This window comes from Peromyscus leucopus, chromosome 17 (assembly GCF_004664715.2).
Source record: "Peromyscus leucopus breed LL Stock chromosome 17, UCI_PerLeu_2.1, whole genome shotgun sequence".
NCBI classification, from domain to species: domain Eukaryota; kingdom Metazoa; phylum Chordata; class Mammalia; order Rodentia; family Cricetidae; genus Peromyscus; species Peromyscus leucopus.
The window spans coordinates 55,804,245-55,824,623 of NC_051077.1; the positions used below are offsets into that span (position 1 = coordinate 55,804,245).

General features: G+C 44.1%; 1 protein-coding gene across 2 annotated transcripts in view; it reads left to right on the forward strand.

Annotated features, from left to right (window-relative positions):
• LOC119089242 (zinc finger protein 709-like) overlaps positions 1-12,755 on the forward strand; it is a 22,108-nt gene extending 9,353 nt beyond the window's left edge. Inside the window, exons 1-4 of one of the 2 annotated variants that reach the window (XM_037211886.1) lie at positions 4,911-5,778; positions 10,539-10,665; positions 10,866-10,926; positions 11,296-12,755. In XM_037211886.1, the coding sequence (XP_037067781.1) occupies positions 5,719-5,778; positions 10,539-10,665; positions 10,866-10,926; positions 11,296-12,256 (1,209 nt within the window). In that variant the 5' untranslated portion in view covers positions 4,911-5,718 and the 3' untranslated portion in view covers positions 12,257-12,755. Of the gene's footprint in view, positions 1-4,910; positions 5,779-10,538; positions 10,666-10,865; positions 10,927-11,295 lie in introns of those variants that run through there. The other variant, XM_037211885.1, reaches the window with a different exon arrangement.
• Positions 12,756-20,379: the final 7,624 nt, after the last annotated feature.

Consider the following 20,379-nt stretch of genomic DNA (forward strand, 5'->3'; position numbering starts at 1 on the left):
AAGCTTAGATTTCTGTTTACCCAATAACAACCCTTCTGTTAACCTGGCCAGAGTCCTTCTGTGTAGGACATTGTCACCAGCACTGCCATTTGGGGGGCCTGCTTTGGATTTAACAAAAAGTACTTGCTGCTCTTGTAAAGAATTGAGTTCACTTACCAGCACCGACATGCTGGTTCACTATTTTCTATCTGTAGCCCCAGGTATTCCAGGGGATATAACTCCCTTTTCTGACTTGACATACCCTAGGTATACATGTGGCATATATACATACATATAGGCAAAAATTCACATAAATTGAATAAAATTAAGTCCAAATTCTCTTTAAAAATCCAAAGTCTTGCCAGGTGGTGATGGTGATGTACACCTTTAATCCCAGCACTCAGGAGGCAGAGGCAGGTGGGCCTGGCAGAGGCCAGCCCAGTCTGTAGTTCATGTTCCAAGACAGGCTCCAAAGCTACACAAAGAAACTCTGTCTCGAAAAACAAAAAATGGAAAGTCTTGGGCTGGACGAATGGCTCAGAGGTTAAGAGCACCGACTGCTCTTCCAGAGGACCTGAGTTCAATTCCCAGCAACCACTTGGTGGCTCACAATTGTCTGTAGCTCCAGTTCCAGGGGATCTGACATCTGCATAGAGACATACGTGCAGGCAAAATGTAAATACAAATTTTAAAAAAATCCTGGGTGTGATGGCTCACACCTTTAATCCCAGCACTTGGGAGGCAAGGCAGGTGATCTCTGAGGTGAATCTTTTTTTTTTTTTTTCAAGATTTATTTATCATAATACAATGTTCTGTCTGCATGTGTGCCTGCAGGCCAGAAGAGGGCACCAGATCTCATTACAGATGGTTGTGAGCCACCATGTGGTTGCTGGGAATTGGACTCAGGACCTTTGCAAGAGCAGCTAGAGCTCTTAACCTCTGAGCCATCTCTCCAGCCCCTTCTGAGGTGAATCTTAAGGCCAGTTTGGTCTACATAACAAGTTCAAGAAAGGAGGAAAAATGGTTTCTAAATGGACTTGGTGGTACAATTCTAGCATATGGTCGAGGCAAGAAATTGTAAGTTCAGGCTAGCCTAAGCTACATAATATTTTTTTTTTTTTAAAGATTTTATTTATTTATCATGTATACAGTGAGTGTTCGGCCTGCAGGCCAGAAGAGGGCACCAGATCTCATTGTAGATGGTTGTGAGCCACCATGTGGTTGCTGGGAATTGAACTCGGGACCTCTGGAAGAACAGCCAGTGCTTCTAACCTCTGAGCCATCTCAAGAATATCATAATATGTGTGTGGCCTTGTTAGAGGAGGTGTGTCATAGGGGGTGGGCTTAGAGGTTTCGTGCCCGTGTTCCCTCTACCTCTTGCCTGAAGATTAAGATGTGAACTCTTAGCTACTTCTCCATCCCCGCCCCTCCACCCACATCACAGTGCCCTTGCCCTACCTACGCTCATAGAGTCTAACCCTCTTTCTTTGATAGGCTGCCTTGGTCATGGTGGTTTGTCACAGTATTAGAAAAACAATTGAAACTTGATATCAGGAAGTATACTACTACTGTGACAAACCTGACCCTGTTGATTTTTGGAGGAATGTGGAGGACTTTGGGACTTTTGAGTAGGAAAGTGGTTGGTTGTATGTTGTGAGCAGGGCTTAACAGGACGTCCTAATAGCTTGCAAAACAGCAGTGCTGAGAGCGCCCCAGACTGGAGGCGGAACAACTGGGCTACTGGACTACAGATTGTTCTTGGGATTTTTGTCAAAGAATGCTGCTGCTTTCTGCCTTTGTCCTAAGAATTTTCCTGAGACTAAATTTAAAACTAAACATTTTGAGGTTTAGGGATTTAGCTCAGTGGTAGAGTGCTTGCCCAGCAAGTGCAAGGTCCTGGGTTCAGTCCTCAGCTCCGGTGGGGGGGACACTAAACATTTTGTTGGTAGAGGAGATTTCAGGACAGCCTGATACAGACTTTGTTGTGTGGTTATTAGATCTTCTGCAGAACTACATGAAAAAGTTTTTTTTTTTCTCTCTTTGCTTTTTTCAGGACAGCCCTGGCTGTCCTGGAAACTCACACTGTAGAAACAGGCCTCAAACTCGAGAGATCTGCCTACCTCTACCTCTGTCTCCCGAGTGCTAGAATGTGCCTGGCTCAAAAAAAGGTAATATTGACTGTTGTGTGGTTATTAGTGATCACTCTTATGCAGATCTACAATGAAAAAGAGCAAGTAGGGAAAAAAGAAATAAAAACTATATAATTTTAAGAGAAAAAGAGCACGAGGAAATTTAATTTTTAAGCCAAGGCTTGTGCTGAAGAAGAAAAGGAGACCAGGGCTGGGGAGATGCCCCAGTGGTTAAGAACACTGGCTGCTCTTGCAGAGTACTTATGTTTGGTTCCCACAGTGTGCCAATTCTCAGCCTCTGTCAATCCTTCAGCCTCCGTGCTGCCAAAACTAATACTACATGGGAGACTCTTACATATTACCAAAATCAGCACCCACACAGTAGCTCACAGCCATCTGTTACTCCAGTTCCAAGGGAGTTAACCACATATACACAGACATACAGGGATATACATAAAATGTACATAAAAATAAATTCTTAGAAAGGAGAAAAGCTGGGCAGCAGTGGTGCACACTTTTAATCCCAGCACTCAGGAGGCAGAGGCAGGTGGATCTCTATATTATAGGCCAGCCTGGTCTACAGAGCGAGTTCCAGGACAGCTAGGGCTACTCTTTATAAAAATACAAGAGAGAGACAGGTGGCGGTCGGGTTCAAAGGAAGGCCTGGTCTGTATTGGGATAAAGGCCTCATTGTCTTGGTTACTGTTCTATTGCTGTGAATAGACAGCATGCCAAGGCAGAAGAAAGCACTTATTCAGGGCTTACTGTATGGAGTTAAGAGTCCATGGTCATTGTGACAAGAAGCATGGCGACATTCAGGTATGGTGCTGGAGTTGCTGAGAGCTTGCATCTCATCTGAAGTAGAGAGAGAAAGAAGGGGGGAGGGAGGGAGAGAAGGAGGGAGGAGAAGAGGGAGAGAGAGCGCAAGTGAGCTAGTCTGCCTGGTGTGAACTTTTGACACACACCTCTGACAAGGCCATACCTAAACAATCCATCAGCTGGAACCAAACATTGAAGTATATGAGCATATGGGGGCCTGTCTCCCTCAAACTATCCAGGTTCTCTCAGGACAAGACTCCACCCAGCTAAGCATCTAACATGGAAAAAGGAAAAGTCTGAGGCATTTGCTACTTCTAAAAAGCAACATCAAAGGAAAGCTGCTGCAAATGTGATTCAGTGGTGCCAGGCTCCATTCCAAGAATGCAGCAGAACTTGGCCATGTTGACCATTGTCCATGTAGAGTCATGAAGGAAACATTGGAGAAGTGGTTATGGAATCTTCCTCTGTAGTTATGGAGAGCCACTGAGGCCAGGCGTTGCAGTAGGGAAGTCCCTGCATGGAGCCACTGAGATGCCTTTCTGAGAAAAAGTGAAGCCTGCATTTTAGTGGAGATCCCTGAGTCATGAGACATCTGCCAAGGAAAGATAAAGGCAGGGAGTGAAGCCAGCCCAAGAGAGTGTTCTGGGCAGCCTAGTCGGAAAGGTGGAACCGCTTAAGCCCTGACACTGGACATGGAGCCAAAGGGTTTGGGGCTTGCTCTGCCAGGTTTTGTTCTTGCTTTGGTCCAGCATTTCCTCACTGTGCCCCTGTTTCTCCCATTTTGAATAATAATACATGTTCTGTGCCATTGTGTGTTGGAAGTATGTAATTTGCTTTTTTACAGGGGTTACAGTTAGGAGATTGCCTTGAGTTGTAGAAGAGATTTGGACCGTTAAATAGTGTTGAGACCATGAAAGTCTATGGATTTATCATGAATTCTAATTGGTCTTAATAATAAAAACCTGGAGTCAGATATCAGGGTGAAAGCTGGAAGATCAGAGAAGCAGAGCAGCCAGCCACTAGAAAGACTTCTTACCTCTAGGAATCCTCAGCCTGAAAGGGGCAAGCTCCTGTCTTCACCTTACCTTATCACTTCCTCTCTCCACCCAGCCATATCCCTTCCTATTTCCTCCTCCCAAGTGCTGGGATTAAAGGTGTGTGCTACTACTGCCTGGCATCTAGTGGCTAGCTCCTCTGATCTTCAGACAAGATTTATTTCGTTAAGGTAAAGCACAAACAAAATATTACCACAGGAGGCTTCCGAGGTTGACTAAATGCGTTTTGTATCATAGTGTGGCCTGTGGGGGTCAGGGAGTGCAATGTGGAGGTTTGAGTGAAGACTGGCTCCCTAGGCCATGTTTGAATTTTTGGTCCCCAATGGTTGAACTATTTGGTAAGAACTGGGTATGACCTTGTTGATGGAGGTGTGTCATGGGGGTGGTCTTTGAGGTTTCAAAAGACTTGTGCCATTTCCAGTGTGCTCTCTGCCCCCTACTTGTGGATCAAGATGTGAATTCTCAGCTGCTGCTCCAGCTGCTTGTGGCCTAGCCTTCAAAGCCCTCTGGAACCATAAGCTGGGTTAAACTCTTGTATAAGTTGCTGTGATCATGATGTTTTGTTGTAGCAATAGAAAAGTAACTATGACAAGCAGCAAGCACTCCTAACCACTGAACCATCTCTCCAGCCCCTATTTTTTTTTTAATCATCTTTAGTTATGTGTAGATGTTATGTATCTGCATGTGTGAATGTGCATGTGTATTGGCTAGTTTTATGTCAACTTGACACAAGCTAGAGTTATCAGAGAGGAAGAAACCTCAATTGAGAAAATGTCCCATGAGATTGGGCAAGTCTGTGGGGCATTTTCTTTTTTTTCTTTTTTGTTTTTAGAGACAGTGTTTCAGATGTGTAGTCCTGGCTGTCCTGGAACTCGATCTGTAGACCAGGCTGGCCTAGAACTCAGAGATCTACCTACCTCTGCCTTCTGGGTGCTGGGATTAAGGGCATGTACCACTACCACTTGGTTGCATTTTCTTAATTAGTGACTCATGGGGGAAGAGTCCAGCCCATTGAGGGTGGGGCAACCCGTGGTTCTGAGTCCTGTAATAAAGCAGGCTGAGCAAGCCATGAGTAGCCAGTAAGCAACACCTTCCATGGCCTCTATCAGCTCCTGCCTCCAGGTTCCTGTCCTGTGAGTGACTTCCCTCTGGATTGTGATTCTGGATATGGAAACCAAACAAACCCTTTCCTCCCCTGTTGTGTTGGTCATAGTAACTAACTAGGACAGCATGGATTGTAGGCCAAATACGTTGGAACTGTAGTTGCCGACATTTGGGAGCCACCTGATGTGGGTTCTGGAAACTCTGCTCTCAACCTCTGAGCTTTCTCCAGCTACCTCCAGTACCGATTGGAACCAGGTCTGAGGCACGTGGGCAATTATATTGGACACCGTGTTGGTAACAAGATGGTGTACAAGAACCATCTGATGCCGGTTAGACTGCAGCCTGCTGAGCTCCCCAAGGACTAGAACAAGATAACCGTATTATTTCCCCTCAACAGAACCATGCCTGTGCTCGAGCAAAAGGCAGTCCAGGGCAGGAACTGTGCCAGTTTATCACTTCAGCGCCTGCTGTCACTCAGGAGTCGCTGGGCGACTCTAGCCAATCAGGGCCTCCAGGCTCACACTGTTCAATGAAAAGCGTCGTGGGGCCGCGGGAGGCGGGCTCTGCCTGGCCGCCATGCAGTGGACTGAGCTCCGCAGCTGAGGGAGGCCCGTGGGTGCGTGTGCTGCGCTATGCGCGCCGCTGCCGTGATCTGTGAGGAGAGTGCAGGCGAAGTCGGACGCCGTGACATGGTGAGCGCGGTGCTGCTGTCCCCAGACCGGGAGGAGCAGCAGCTATGGTGGCTCCTCGAGACCCCGGGCTGCGGAACTCCGGCCCTTCGCGGCTGCCGCTCTGCAGCTCCGCCCCTTGGCTGCGTCTGCGCAGAGCGCTGGGCGCCGCAGCGAGGCTCCGCCCTCCATGCGGTGACGTCGTCACTCACAGCCGTGGTTTGGGTGCTGAACCTGGAGGCTGGTTGCTGACCTCCATGTCCCGCGGGTTCCCGAAGTTATCCTCACATTTAGGTGGAGAGTCCACTTTGAGTTAATTTTGTGGAAGTTGTAAACTAATTTTTTGCTATGGACGCCCAGGTTGTCGGATAATATTTGAGAATACCATAATCTCCCCATTGAGTTTCATTTGCTCTTTCTTTTTTTGCGTTTTTTTTTTTTTTTTTTACTCTTTTGTAGATAGATATGTTTCCAAATATTCGTACACTATCACGATTTTTTTTTTGTAAAGATAAAGTCATTGTTATTTTGTGTACTGTTTCTTCAGAATTGTGTTGAACATTGAGTTTTTCTCTTTACATATAACCTTTAGAATAGCTTTCCCACAAGGTGTTCTGCTGTTACACAAGATGTTAGGATTCTTGTTGGGGTGTGTTGAGTTTATAGTTTATATTGAAGAGAGCGACATTTAAAAAAAATAAATCTTTTATGTGTGTGGTGGTTTTTGCCTGCATGCATGTCTGTGAACCCTTGGAGGCTAGAAGAGGGCATTAGGTCACTCTGTGACTGGTGTTACAGATGATTGTTAGTCATCATGTGGTTACTGGGAATTGAACGCATGTCCTCAGGGAGAGCAACAGTGCTCTTAACTCCTGAGCTTACTCTCTAGCTCCTGGAAAGCAACATCTTGATGTTGTCTTCTACTTACCAAGACCATTGCATTTTTACTTACTTGAAAAACTTTTTTTTTTGAGACTAGATCTCTCTATGGAGTCCTGGCTGGCCTGAAATTCACTCTGTAGACCAGCTGGCCTTGGATTCACAGATCTGCCTTCCTCTGCCTCCCGAGTGCTGGTTTTAAAGACCTGTGCCACCATGCCTGGCTTGACTCTTTTTGAAAAAAAAAAAAATTATCTTCATCCATAGATTTTTGTTAAATTTACTATATGTTTTTCTTTGTGTCTCCTTTGATTTGTAGTACTATACATATAGTGTGAAATTGTTAGCCATTGATTGCTCATGGCTGTTATACTGGAAAACGATGGGCTTCATGTACTAACTGTGTATTCCAAAAATTTGCTGTAGTATCCTGTTTGTTCCTTGAGTTTTTGTTGGTCTAGGAATTTTCTGTTTGGAAAGACTTGTATTTTTAAAAATTTTCTTTTTGAGATTATAATACAATTACAACATTTCTTCCTTCCCTTGCCCCTCTCCAGACCTTCTCCAATATACCCCTTCCTGCTAGCCTTCAAATTCATCTCATTAATCTGTTATTGCATGCATATAGCATATGTATTTCTACATATAACCTGTCCAGTCCATGTAATGTGTGTATGTTTTCAGGGCTGACCATTTGGCACTGGACAACTGATTAGTGTGCTCTGCCCTGGGGAAGGCCACCTTCTCCTGTTCTTAGCTTGCCTCAGTTACCTTAGTTCTTTGAGTGAGGTAGAGGCTTCATGGGCTTTTCCCGATCCACTTTGGCATGCCTATTGGTGTTCTCTTTGTTTAGCTCGTGTTTGGGTAATCATGTTGGTGAGACTTTATGAATGTAGCTCCTGAAACTAGTAGGAGATACAATCTTTTAACAAACTTCCTCTACCTCTTTCCACCAAAGATGCTTATTTTTATTATTTATTTATTTGTCTTTTGAGATAGGATTTCTCTGTGTCATCCTGGCTGTCCTGGAACTTGCTCTGTAAACTAGGCCACAGAGATCCGCTTGCCTCTGCTTCTCAAGTGCTGGGTTTAAAGGCATGCGCCACCACCACCTAGCTTCTGTGAACCATTTTTAAGGCATTACAGCCTTCAGAAGTTCACTAGCTTAGCATTTGGCTTTCTGTGCATTTTTCTTTAGGAACTCCAGCTTCACGCAAGACTTGCCTCATTTACCTTAAGTGATGGGGTAGACTCTGTTCTTCACTTTGCCCTTCTTTTAGCTCCTCTATATGGCCTTACTACTTTAGAGATCCACTTTACTCCCATCTCTGAGATCCTTCGGTGCTTTTCCTGCATCCTAGGTATCATGCCCCACTAAGGAGCTCAGCAAAGCCACTCAAGTTCGACAGCAGCCTCAGGGCTGTTCTGCATTAACTTCTTCTTAAATCCGAAGTGAACTCAGCCCTGTCCCCCCGCTGAGCCAGGCACATGTAGCACCCTCTTATTTTTGTTTCTTTCATTATCAATTTCCCCTGTGTTTTTTCTCTTAACCGTCTGACTCTTCTCATGGGTTCCAAGGTTTGGGTCCCAGAAAGGGCTTTTTAGCTTCAACCTAACTTGCATATTCTTTTCCTTATAACTTGGTAACTATAAGAGCCAGCACATCCCTCCCATTCTCTGTCTTTTCTACTTTCTTTTCCAAATCAGAGGCTAATGCAGATGCTAGCAAACACATGTCCTTCCCAGGTCATAATTCCTCCTCCATGTGTTCACTCTGAGCAGCCTCAGAGACACTTCTTATTACACAATGCAGCAGCCAGGCAACTTCCTGGGCAGCTTGCTGGTAATCTCTTACATGCTGCTCTGGAGGGTATTTGTTCTAGACTACCAACTCTTCTTAGAGAGTCAGGGAACTCACATGGCATATCCTACTCATTAAGTGAATATGCCAATTCCTACCACATGGCAGAAGACCACCAGCCTGGGATTCCCCTGCCGACATTCCTTCAGGGGCTCCATCTTACTCATAGCTCTCACTGCCTATCTCATGACACATGCAACTTCCACCAGAGCAACAAGGCACACTGCCATAACACACGGGGAAGGACAGCTGTATCAAAGTCCCCTTCACCCTTAGCCTGGTCAGCCTCAGTTGCAGGCTTTGCTACTGAAATGAATGATAAATGGCGCTGGTTACCACACGAAAAGGTCACGAGCCATGGCCACAACTACCTAGTAGCAGAGCTTTATTAGGAGGAAGAGGGGATGGGGGAAGACAAAAGAACCAGGCCTGGGAAGGGAGCACATGCAGAGAGAGGGAAAGATGGTGGGGAGAAGAGGGAACAGAATGAGAGAAGAACAGAGAGCGAGGGTGGGGTCTGTGTCTGGCTTTTTAAGGCGCAGGTGGGCTTACAGAACTACACCATGCGCAGATTATGTGACCATGCTGCGCATACATAATCACCAGCGCACACTGATGACGTAAGAGGCAAGACCCTTTGTCTAGCTCCTGAACTGCGCATGTGTGGTCATGCAGCTGCAGCGCAGCAGAATCCTAACAGCTACCCATTGCCAAGACTGAAATCACAACTCCCAAACTTGTTCCTGTCATTTCCTTATTCTGCTGTGAGTGTATTGTGTGAGACTTTACTACAGAGACATGACACAAAGGTCTGCTCACCAGATAGGGAACCAAGGACAAACTGAAGTAACAATTTCTCCAGTGTCCATCTTGGTGAACCACTGAATCTATTGGGTATACTTAGAAGCGTGTGGCTGAGGGGTCATGTGGAGGAGCAGGGATGACTAAAGGTCTGCAACAACCCGGAAAAGCCCATCCCAGTACAGGTGATGACTTGTGAAAGCTGCATCCCTAAGCACTCTGCATGGTAGGCCACTCCACGGGCAACGGGTCTCCTCTCTGGCAGTTGTTTGCTACTTCTATAAATTTGGGGAGTGTTTCCCCAAAGGGATGAATTTTACCCCCCAAATCTCATGAGCTTCAGCTTCCATACATGAAGGAATGTTGCAGCCTAACAGCCTATATATAAATGGTTTCATCTTTTTTTTTTTAAGATTTAAAAAAGTGTTTTGCCTGCATGCCAGAAGAGGGCGCCAGATCTCATTACAGATGGTTGTGAGCCACCATGTGGTTGCTGGGAATTGAACTCAGGACCTCTGGAAGAAACACCAGTGCTTCTAACCGCTGAGCCATCTCTCCAGCCCGGTTTCATCTTTTTAAAAATATATTTTATTTTATAGTTTTGTTTTTTTGAGGCAAAGTTTCTCTGTGTAGTCCTGGCTGTCCTGGAATTTGCTCTGTAGACCAGGTTGGCCAAAAACTCACAGAAATCCACCTACCTCTGCCTCCTGAGTGCTGGAATTAAAGGCATGGTGGCCTTTACCTGTTTAACCATTGAGGTAGCACCTGAAGCAGTGCCCACTAGAGAGGCTCATTAGACTCATTAACCACTATTTTCTTTCTGAAGGCTAATGGGAGTTTAGAAAGTTCCAGAATATTTAAAAAAATCATTCACGTTGAATGGTTGGTTCTTTATATTCATGTGAATTCTATCAAAATAATAAGTTCCCTCATGCATTGAAAATTTAAACATTGTGAGGAGGAATTTCTAAGGACAAGCAGGTGCTCGCATGCTAGTGTTAACACTGTCCCAGACGTCAGGTGGGAGGACTCTGAGACAGGAAGTAGTAAAGCACCTTAGAAAGAGGATCAGGACAGAGCAGCAGCACATCCCGTGCCCTGGGCCCACAACGAGAGGAGCTGCTACAGGGCTGCTTCCTTCCACATCCTCAGTGCTTGTGTTCCCACTTCTGTGTCATGGAAGAGACGTGTGGACCCCAGAGCTGAACGACCCTATTGTCAATCAAGTATGTGCAATGTTTAGGCCTCAGTGAGCTTTGAGGACGTGGCTGTGCACTTCACCCAGGAAGAGTGGGCTTTGCTGGATCCTTCCCAGAAGAGTCTGTACAGAGATGTGATGCAGGAGACCTGCAGGAACCTGGCTGCGATAGGTAAGGATATCATCTTACGCCACTTTGTAAATCGGGGAGCAAGTATCTCTTGGTATCTGCGCTCTTCTGGCATTTGGACTACTGAAAGGAAAGAATGTGGTGAATAAATCAGGCATTGTTACTATGGACACTGAAGTTAAAAACTCATTTTTTCAGGGATTTCTAATAATTTATCCTAAATTTTCTGGGACTATCTTTAGGAAACAAATGGGAAGAGGAGAATGTTGAAGGCTGTCATAAAATTCCTGGAAGAAATCGAAGGTAATTTGTGTCAAAAACTGAAGCAAAGGTACTTGAAGGAATTTTAACGTCCCATGAAAATTTAAGAAAACAAAAACAGCTTTAAGTTTACCTAAATGCTTTTATTTACACCTAAATTACGGCCCCTAAATATGTGCTGAATGTTAGCACACTGATCAGTGTTTACGGAGGGTTTTCTCTTGGAAATGCTAGAATGAACTTGCATCAGTGAATGCTACTGTTCTGGTCATAGCTCTGTAGTACTATTCACGCAATTCAGATATGTCAGAAAGCACACACTTTACCTGATTTCAGGAGCAGTATATGACATAAAACTAATAAGCACTCAGTAGTAAAGCAACCCTCACTAACATACTTATCCTTTTTCAGAAGTTCCATGTTAGAGACCTCTCATGAGAATACAGGAGCTGGTCAAGATGAAGAAACCGTGATGTGGATAGCAGATCTCCATACAAGCATGACAGTTTTTCCCGAACTAACACAATGTGAATCCAATGTGTGTGGAAAGATTTCTATGTGTCCTTCATCTTCTTGTAGGCATGCCACATCTCACTCTCATTATAAATCACATGATCATGAGGAATGTGGAGGCAATCAATATGACTTGAATTCTCTCACCAGCTTTCAAAGGTGTATGGGAGCTCACACTGGGAATGGGCCTTGTGAATGTGAGGTATGTTTAAAAGCTTTCTGTTTTCCAAATTCATTAGGAATACATCAAGAGGCTCACAGTGGAAAAACACCCTATCAATACAAGGAATGTGCGAAGGCCTCTCTTTATACACACAGAGGAACACACACTATGGGAAAGCTTTATGAATGCAATATATGTGGTAAAGCTTTGAGTTCTTCTACTTCCCTTCAAAGACATGAAATAATTCACACTGAAAGACTCTATGAATGTACATATTGTGGTAAAGGCTTTAAATATCCCAAGTATCTTCGATTACATGAAAGAATTCATACTGGAGAGAAACCCTATGAATGTAAACAGTGTGGTAAAGCCTTTAGATTTCCTGGTGCCTTGCCGCTACATGAAAAAATTCATACTGGAGAAAAACCCTATGAATGTAAACAATGTGGTAAAGCCTTTAGATTTCCCGGTTCCTTGCCATTACATGAAAAAATTCATACTGGGGAAAAGCCTTATGAATGTAAACAATGTGGTAAAGCTTTTAGGCGTCACTATCATCTTCAATTACATGAAAAAATTCATACTGGAGAAAAACCCTATGAATGTAAACAATGTGGAAAAGCCTTCAGACGGCACAGTCATCTTCAGAGACATGAACGAACTCATGCTCGAGAGAAACCCTATGAGTGTAAATAATGTGCTAAAGCCTTTATACTTCACAGTTATCTTCTGTCACATAAAAGAATTCATACTGGAGAAAACAAATGCTGTGGGTGTAAACAGTGCTGGAAAACCTTTAGGTTTCATGGGTCATTGCAGTTACATGAAATCAATCATATTAGATGCAAACCCTATGAAGTAAACACTGTAGTAAAGCCTTTAGATAGTCACTTCAGCTTTATAAAGAAATGTATACTGGAGAAAGCTGTGTGACTGTGGACATTGTGCTGAGGCTCTTAGATGTTACACTTGGTAGTTACAAAAAAAAAAAAACTCATTCTGGAAGAAAATCCTCTGAATGTAAATAGTATGGCTAAAAGATCACATATCACAGTGTTCTTCAGACATGGGTTCTTCAGATGTAACTCATGGGAGAAAAATCCTATAAATGTAAAATATATGCATATATAAATCCTTTGTATAGAACAGATCCCTTCAGTTCTTTCATACTCAATAAAACCTCTAAGGATGTGAACAGTGTGGTAAAGGCATCATCGGTCACAGTTTCAGAGAGTGTTTTGTGGAGTGATGTGAAAAATATTTACTTACTTCAGATGGGAACCAAAAAATGATTCTTCCAGAGCCCAATTTGTTCTTTTTTTTTTTTTTGAGACAGGGTTTCTCTGTATAGTTTTAGTGCCTGTCCTGGATCTTGCTCTTTAGACCAGGCTGGCCTCGAACTCACAGAGATCTGCCTGGCTTTGCTAGAATTAAAGGTGTGTGCCACCACTGCCAGGCCCCAGAGCCTAACTTAATAAGCTAATGATTTTATTAGGGTTACTTATAGGATCATGGAGAACTCTTAAGCAGATACATCACCAAACCACCCACGCCAGCTTGAGTATTGATTACAGCCCTGTAAACCTGCACAACTTGAAGGCCACTTGGCTGTTCAGAAAGTCTCTTCTCTCGGCAGTTGTTAACTGTTCCATAATCTTGGGGAGGTACTCTGAATGTTTTAAGCTTTAGCTTTCTGGGACTTACAAGTTAATTTGTTTACTTCCTGAATCCAATGCTTCCTCTTCCTTCCTAGGAGAATGTTTCAATTCAGAGGATATGGCTGGACAGCAATTCACCCCTTCCTGTGACTCTTAACTTTTTTTTAAATTACTTTTTGAGCTTTGGAGGGGGTGGTATCAATGTCAGAAACTTGACTGGTGCTTATGAGTCTCCGAGGTGCACCATCATTGTTAAAGGACGTTTGCTCCCAGGATGAACTGAGAAAACAGTAGCAGTGGTCCATGTGCATAATCGTGGGTATTTATGAGGCACTTTGTCAGACACGTCACTTCCATCCATTAAAACAGTAGCAGTTGCTTTGTAGCTGACGCCTGTGAAGTCTCCAGCCATAGGCCTTTGTCCTGGCTTATGGTACCAGACATGAATTTCCTCCTGTAGAGTTTCATTCAGTCCAATGGGAAAGCTTGTTCTTGTACCCATAATAGTCATGCCATTTTTGCACCGGCAAGCAGAGCATGCCTATGGTTCTTTTTGGCACCATAACACACAGGTTCTATAGCTGAGCAACACTGTTAGTGAAAATTCATTCTCTGCAACCTGCATAACACTCGTCACTATGGAAGGTAGTCAGGACTGCTTGTTTAGTTCCATGCTGTTTTTTCATGTCCCCTGTGGGAGACCAGCTCCTGCCTTCTCCAGGGTCCCTATGAAGAGGAGAGAGGGATAAGATAGACAGAAAGATCGCGAAGAGGAGAAAGACAGAAACACAGGATAGCTTCGGGGAGAACTGAGTCAAAACCCAATGGCCCCTTCTTCAAAGGGCTTTTTGTAACCATGCCAAGGGGCAGAGCAAAAGACCTCCCCCTTGCTAGATCAAAGCATACTGCACAGCCAAGTGCAGACCCTTCCAAACACCTGTAACCATGCCCATGGTCAAATCATCCCCCTATGCAGCCCTGCTGGGTAAAGCAAGCTCAGATTCTCGACCCTGAGTAAGTTCTCACTAGGAAACCTCTGTGGGTCTCTATAGTCCTGCTGCCAAAGTGCTTGTTATCTTCAGCATTAGGGGTTTATCCTCTTATTTCTGGCATATAACCAAGAGCAATGGTAATATGGTTTGTGGGGCCTCAGGATCCTCCTTGGCCAACAATTCATATTGAGGTGGCACACCCTTAACAGTGGGATAGTCACTTAACAACCTTATGGGCTTTGTGTCAGTAGGGTGTGTCCTGTACTTAAGCAGCTAAAAAACTGCTGTTTTACTGTCCCATTAAAAAAAAAATTAGCCAGGCACTGGTGGCACCTTCCTTTAATTCCAGCACTTGGATGGCAGAGGCAGGTGGATCTCTGTGAGTTTGAGGCCAGCCTGGTCTACAGAGCGAGTTCCAGAATAGGCTCCAAAGCTATCACAGAGAAACCCTGTCTTGGAAAAAAAAATTAACCTTGTCCCAGTATCTTTTTTGCCATGGGCCACAGCAAAAATATGATGTAGAAATTCAGCTGTTTATGACAAGCTAATACTTAGAAGAAGCTAAGGGCCTTCCAGAGAAATAAGCCAAATCTCAGGGAGTATCTGGTATTATTCAGCTTTTAATATATCAGTTTCCTGCTATGGATTTCTCTTGCACTCTCATAATTTCCCCAAGAATGGTGTGGATAAATCATTAGATACTTGAATAAAGGCATGTAGGCAAGGTCTACTGCTTCTAGACCCTCAGCTCCTCCTTTAGCATTTGAATTGGACGTCTGCCTTCTGCAATTTCCCTTTAGCAAGCATCCAAGGACAAGCATAAAAGCTGATCAGACCACCTGTTAGGTGCCTGAGACCCCTGAATTAAGGTAAACACCCTTATGGAGACACCAATTGGCTTTAAACATGAGTTAGGTGCATAGCTTTGCTTCCTATGCAAACCAAGCTCAGATCTCCCTCCTCTCACAGCCCAGAGCAACTTCTTAGAACAAAAAGGTTTTCTTCATACCAGGTGCTTCAAGCTATGTGACAAGTTACCTAGCTATCGAGTAGTCCTCCCCTGCCCTGCCAGAAACAGTGGCACAGAAAAATAAGGCAGTTTTATTTTAGTGACTTATAGCTTCTTTCACCTAACCACCTGTCAGACTGTAGGTGAGCGCATTTGTGATAGACTCATAATGTTTCACTTAACCACTGACAAGAATATATTTTGAGCACAAGAATTCCTTTTCTGATTTGTTCCAGCCCTTACCTGACTCTACTTCTATTTACTCCCCTTTTCGATTGCAAATGAAGTTGACCATGGTGGCTCTGGTGGGGACCTTGAAAGTCTTGTATTGAATTGTAAACATAAGAGCGTTGCTGTTTTGGGGAGATATAGACTGGTTTCCCAAGAGGACTGGGCAGAATTAGGTGGCAGAGGAATAAAGCAGATGGACAAAGAATTTAGATTCTTTTCCCATAAATCACTCACACTGTTAGTAGTGTCTCTTCTGGGCCCCTGGGAAGGAGATTATTAGGGCTGGACCGTAATAATTTCCATTACTTTAAGGTAGGTGAAAGTACCATTGCCTCTGGTTATCTTTAGTCCAGGTCTGTGCATCAGTGTTAGTGGAATTACTACCTCATTCACTGTCAATTTTCTGTGGGCACTTATCCCGTTCCCTTATGGGATAAGTTGGCTTATGTATGTGTCCTTTCAGAGCCTCTATCTGCCAAGGCCTCTATTGGGAACAGGCCTCACATGTGAGTATCCTCACTTTCTGCTTTGTGACCTGGATATAGAGATGTCTGGAGAAAAAGCAATGTTTCTGCTTGCATGTGTTTGCTTATAGCTGCTGAGTGTGCCTATTGTGGCAGCTGCTGCTGTGACTGTACCAGTCCTCGGGGACATCAGACTGTAGCCCCTTTGGTATTTCAGTTTACTGAACAGCAACAATTCTAGGGATTTTCCAGGCCTTCACTGCCAAAATGGGATTAATGGGCATCATCAAGCTTCATGGACTGAGCAGCTACTGGGTTCTCAGGCTTTCCATTGTGCACATGGCCTTTGTTGGGCTGCTCAGCCCCACTGTGTTAGTTCACATACTGAATTCTTTCATTACATACATACATTCTGTCCTTTCTCTGGTATAGTTTGTAGTAAAGAAGGGTTGAGAAAAAAACCCAGTTGGTGGCTGGCCATGTAACTTTTGGGGCACGTTTCTCTGTATCATGCACTAACTCCTGGGTTTAATTCCATGGACTACATGATACTGGACCGGAGAAATAAATGCATTCAAGAAAAATACTTTTCTAAGTGCCTGCTATGAGGGGATTTAAATCTCAAACAAATGGGTTATTTGTGAAAATACAGGTGTCTTCAGAACATTTAGCATATTTTCCTGTTTCACATAGGGATTTTTTTCATTGAGTCTTACAATTCTGTTAAGAATGACACTTTCTACATTTTAGGTAGAGAAAGGAAAGATAGATTTAATCCCAATGTGCAAATGATGATAAAGGAGGCAAAAACAAAATACCTGGAAGGTCACAGAATAGACTGATAACACTGGAGAAGAACAAAGGACCTTGACCTATTATATTTTTATGTGTATGTGTGTCTGTTCCTATGTGCACCATATGTGTGCAGTTGCCCATTGTTATGGCTATTCTTGATTGTCAACTTCCTACACCTGGAATTAACTAAACCTCCAAAATGGTTCTGCATACCTGTGAGGAATTTTTTGCTTACCTGGATTGTTTTTAGTGGGAAGATCCACTCTAATCCAGACCTTGAGGTGGTAAAACACAGCTTTAATCTGGATCTTTAATCTGGCCCATGCCTTCTGCTGGAAGCCTACACAAGGACATGGAAGAAGGAAACTTCCGCTCTTTGCCTGCTTATCCCCACTTCCCTAGAGTTCACTCCTTCATTGGCATTAGAGCTATTTCTTCCCGGTTCCAGCATATACTGAACAGTGTCGTGGGGTATTCACCAGAGAAGACTGCTCAGAGATGACTTTAAGACAATAGAAAGTCTTTGTTAGCTGGCAGGTGACTACACTGGGTGTTCAGAATCCCAGTGTAGCACTTAGCCTTACCAGGATGAGCTTTTGATTGCAAAAACCATGTTGTAGGTTGACAGACTTCAGTTGACAAGAACAACTAGCCAGAAGCAGAACTACAGAAGTCAAAAAACAAGGTTAGTCATTTAGAGACTTCCCAGAACTATGGGCTTTGATGGATTAGGTCTTTGTTTTAGTTTTGGCAGGTGGTGCAGTATATGTGCTGAGTTTTACAGTCTGAATGATACTACAATCATGGAGTCATTTGTGCTAAGGTCTTAGGGCCTACTAAGGTCTGGTCCCTTTTACAAAAACCAGCTGAGACATCCGGCCTCATAGATTGAATAACTACTGGATTCTTGGACCTTCCTTACATAGGCAGCCATTGTGGATTAGCTGGATTAGCCTGTTAGTCATTCTAATTGTAGAGGGCCCCAAAACAACTTGACCACACAGCTGCCATGACAGACTTAGAAGCCCAGACACAGCATCTGTGACAGGCTTACTGGCAGGCAACACCCCAACCCAGGAAAAGCCATAAGCTGATCCCACCAGGGTGGGCCAACATCTAAAGGGAAGTACCTGACATCCCAAACATTCCAACTATTAGATAAGGTGGCTAGATGTCCCTGAGTCTAGCACACATTTATTTTTATTTTACAGATACCCCTAGACAAATGTCAGCCAATCAGCGTCCTGAACCTTGGAAATCCCCTTCCCCCAACCTCTGCTATGATAAAAACTCCACCCTGCCTGAGCTCAGGGCTCTCTGCCCTCTCCACTGCGTCGGACAGAAAGAGAGACCAAGCCCCGGAGCTTAAAAATAGAGGCTCTTTGCTTTTACATATGAGATTCGGTCCCATGGTGGTCTTTTGCAGGACCCCGAGATCTGAGCATAACCCTAATAAATCCCATATATATTCATATATATATATATATATATATATATATATATATATATATATGAATAAATGCACTATGTGTGAATGCTTTGTCTGTATATATGTATGTGACCATGGTGACCATGTCTGGTGCCTGTGAAGGTCAGAGGAGGGAGAAGGATTTCCCTGGAACTAGAGTTATGGATGGTTGTAAGCCACCATGTGGGTGCTGGGAACCAAACCTTGGTCCCTTTGAAAGAGTAGCCACTCTGTGGTTCTTAACCAGTGAACCATTTCTCTAGCTCTCTGCTTCTCAACTTTTAATATCATTTTATTTGATGTTTCCTTATTGTTTTGGCTTGATCACTGCCTTATCTCAAGAGTGTGGTACTGACACTGTTATTGGGTTGCAGTCAGTTTGTACCTCTACCGCTCATTAGCTTTTGTTTTATTAGATGAAACAGCTGGTGTTCGGTGTGCATGTGTTGAATCCTAGTTTTCTCCTGAGAGATTGTTCTCTTTAATCACCACAATAAGCCTTTCATCAGACACCAGCTACTGCTTTCCCATATGTGTTATGGGTGCCCTTTAAGCCCTTCCTCTCTCTGCCGAGGATTTCCTTTATCAGTTATGCATTGTTTCAGAGATTTTTTTTTTTTTTTTTGAGACAGAATCTCACCATGTGGTCCTGTCTGGAAATCATTGCTGTGTAGATTGTAGAACTCAGAAATATGTCGGCCCTTGCCACCTGAACGCTGATATTAAATGCGTGTGACACTAGGCCTGGCATGTTTGGTTACTTCTTAACATTTGCTATTTATCTATCTATCTATCTATCTATCTATCTATCTATCTATTTATTTATTTATTTATTGCTATTGTTGCCTGCAGCTTACTTTCCACCATTTGGTTTCTCTGTTAAGTGAAGAGTTACAGAGTAAGAAATTTCCAGTCTTGCACACATAAGATTTATTGTTCCGGGCCAGCCAAGGCTACTTAGTGAGGTCCCGTTTAAAAAAGAACAAAACCAGATCTAACGCTGTGTGTGTTAACGCCTGCTGGTAGGCATTAGCCTATTGGGTGCCAGAGATGAAAAAGCCTCAGCAACGAGGGGGTTTCTCTTGGGCAAGAGTCTGGCGTAAACTGACTGATCCAAAGTGGAAGCACTTTGAGTCAGTTTGATTTGATCCAGGCCCGCTCTCCTTAGATATGTACCTATTTAAGAATGAACTATCTCCGGTCTTCCTCACTATTCTAGTGTGGTTTAATCATTCCCGTGGTCTCATGGATGTATGTATCTTCAGTGTGTAAGGCTCCCTCAAATACCTTCTGTTATTCTGGGATAGTGGTCTGGAATTCGTTCAGTTTGTGTTTGTTATGAGAAGTTCTTCTCTTTTATTCATGAGATATATGCGGAATGCCTGGTTCTTTGCTTCCACCCCCTGGTGTTGGGATTGCAGGAGAAGCAACACTACATTGGGCTTGGATTTTTTTTTTTTTTCTGGTTAAAAAGAAAATGTGCAACTTGTTAAAGTTCGAGCAATCTTTGGGGTGCCTTATTGAAATTCCTGATCCCTGGAGGACATCAAGTCCTGTTCCAGTTTGACAGGGGGAGGTGGGCGCTAGTCTAGCTGTGAGGCAAAGGGGTCGCTGCCTTGGGCATTGTTCACACAAACAAGCCTATGTCCAAGAGGAAGAACGAAGTATCTACTGATTGCCGGAAGACAGCAGTGACAGTTCTGGGAGGCTAAAGCAAGTTCTGCTTGAACGCAAGTCTCCCTGGAGCAGATTTGCATGACCCTGGGAGTAAGTGCAGGCTAAGGAATGCTTGTGTGGTCCACTCTTAATTTCAGCTCTCCTACTTAAGAGAGCTGATCCTGTCATTCAGGTGTCATCAGCCAATCAGGCCCTGGGGCAGGCCATTCATTCACAAAGGAAGCTGCTCCTGTCATTCAGGCTCTCGTAGGGTGGTGCTAGCCAATAGACCTCTGGGCCTGGCCTCTCACTCCGGAGCGCCTAAAGGAACTGCTTCGTCATGCAGGCCATGCTAGCCAATTGGAGCAATGGATGCGGATCATCCATGCAGCAGCATCTAGGAACTCCTGTCAGTCAGATTTGTGGTGCAGCTCTAGCCAATCAGGGCTTCGGAGCAGGATGTCCAATCAGGAGCACCAACCGAAGGCGGGAGGTGGGTTCTTCCCCTCCGCCATGCTGCGGGTTCTGCTCCTTATCTTAAGCAGC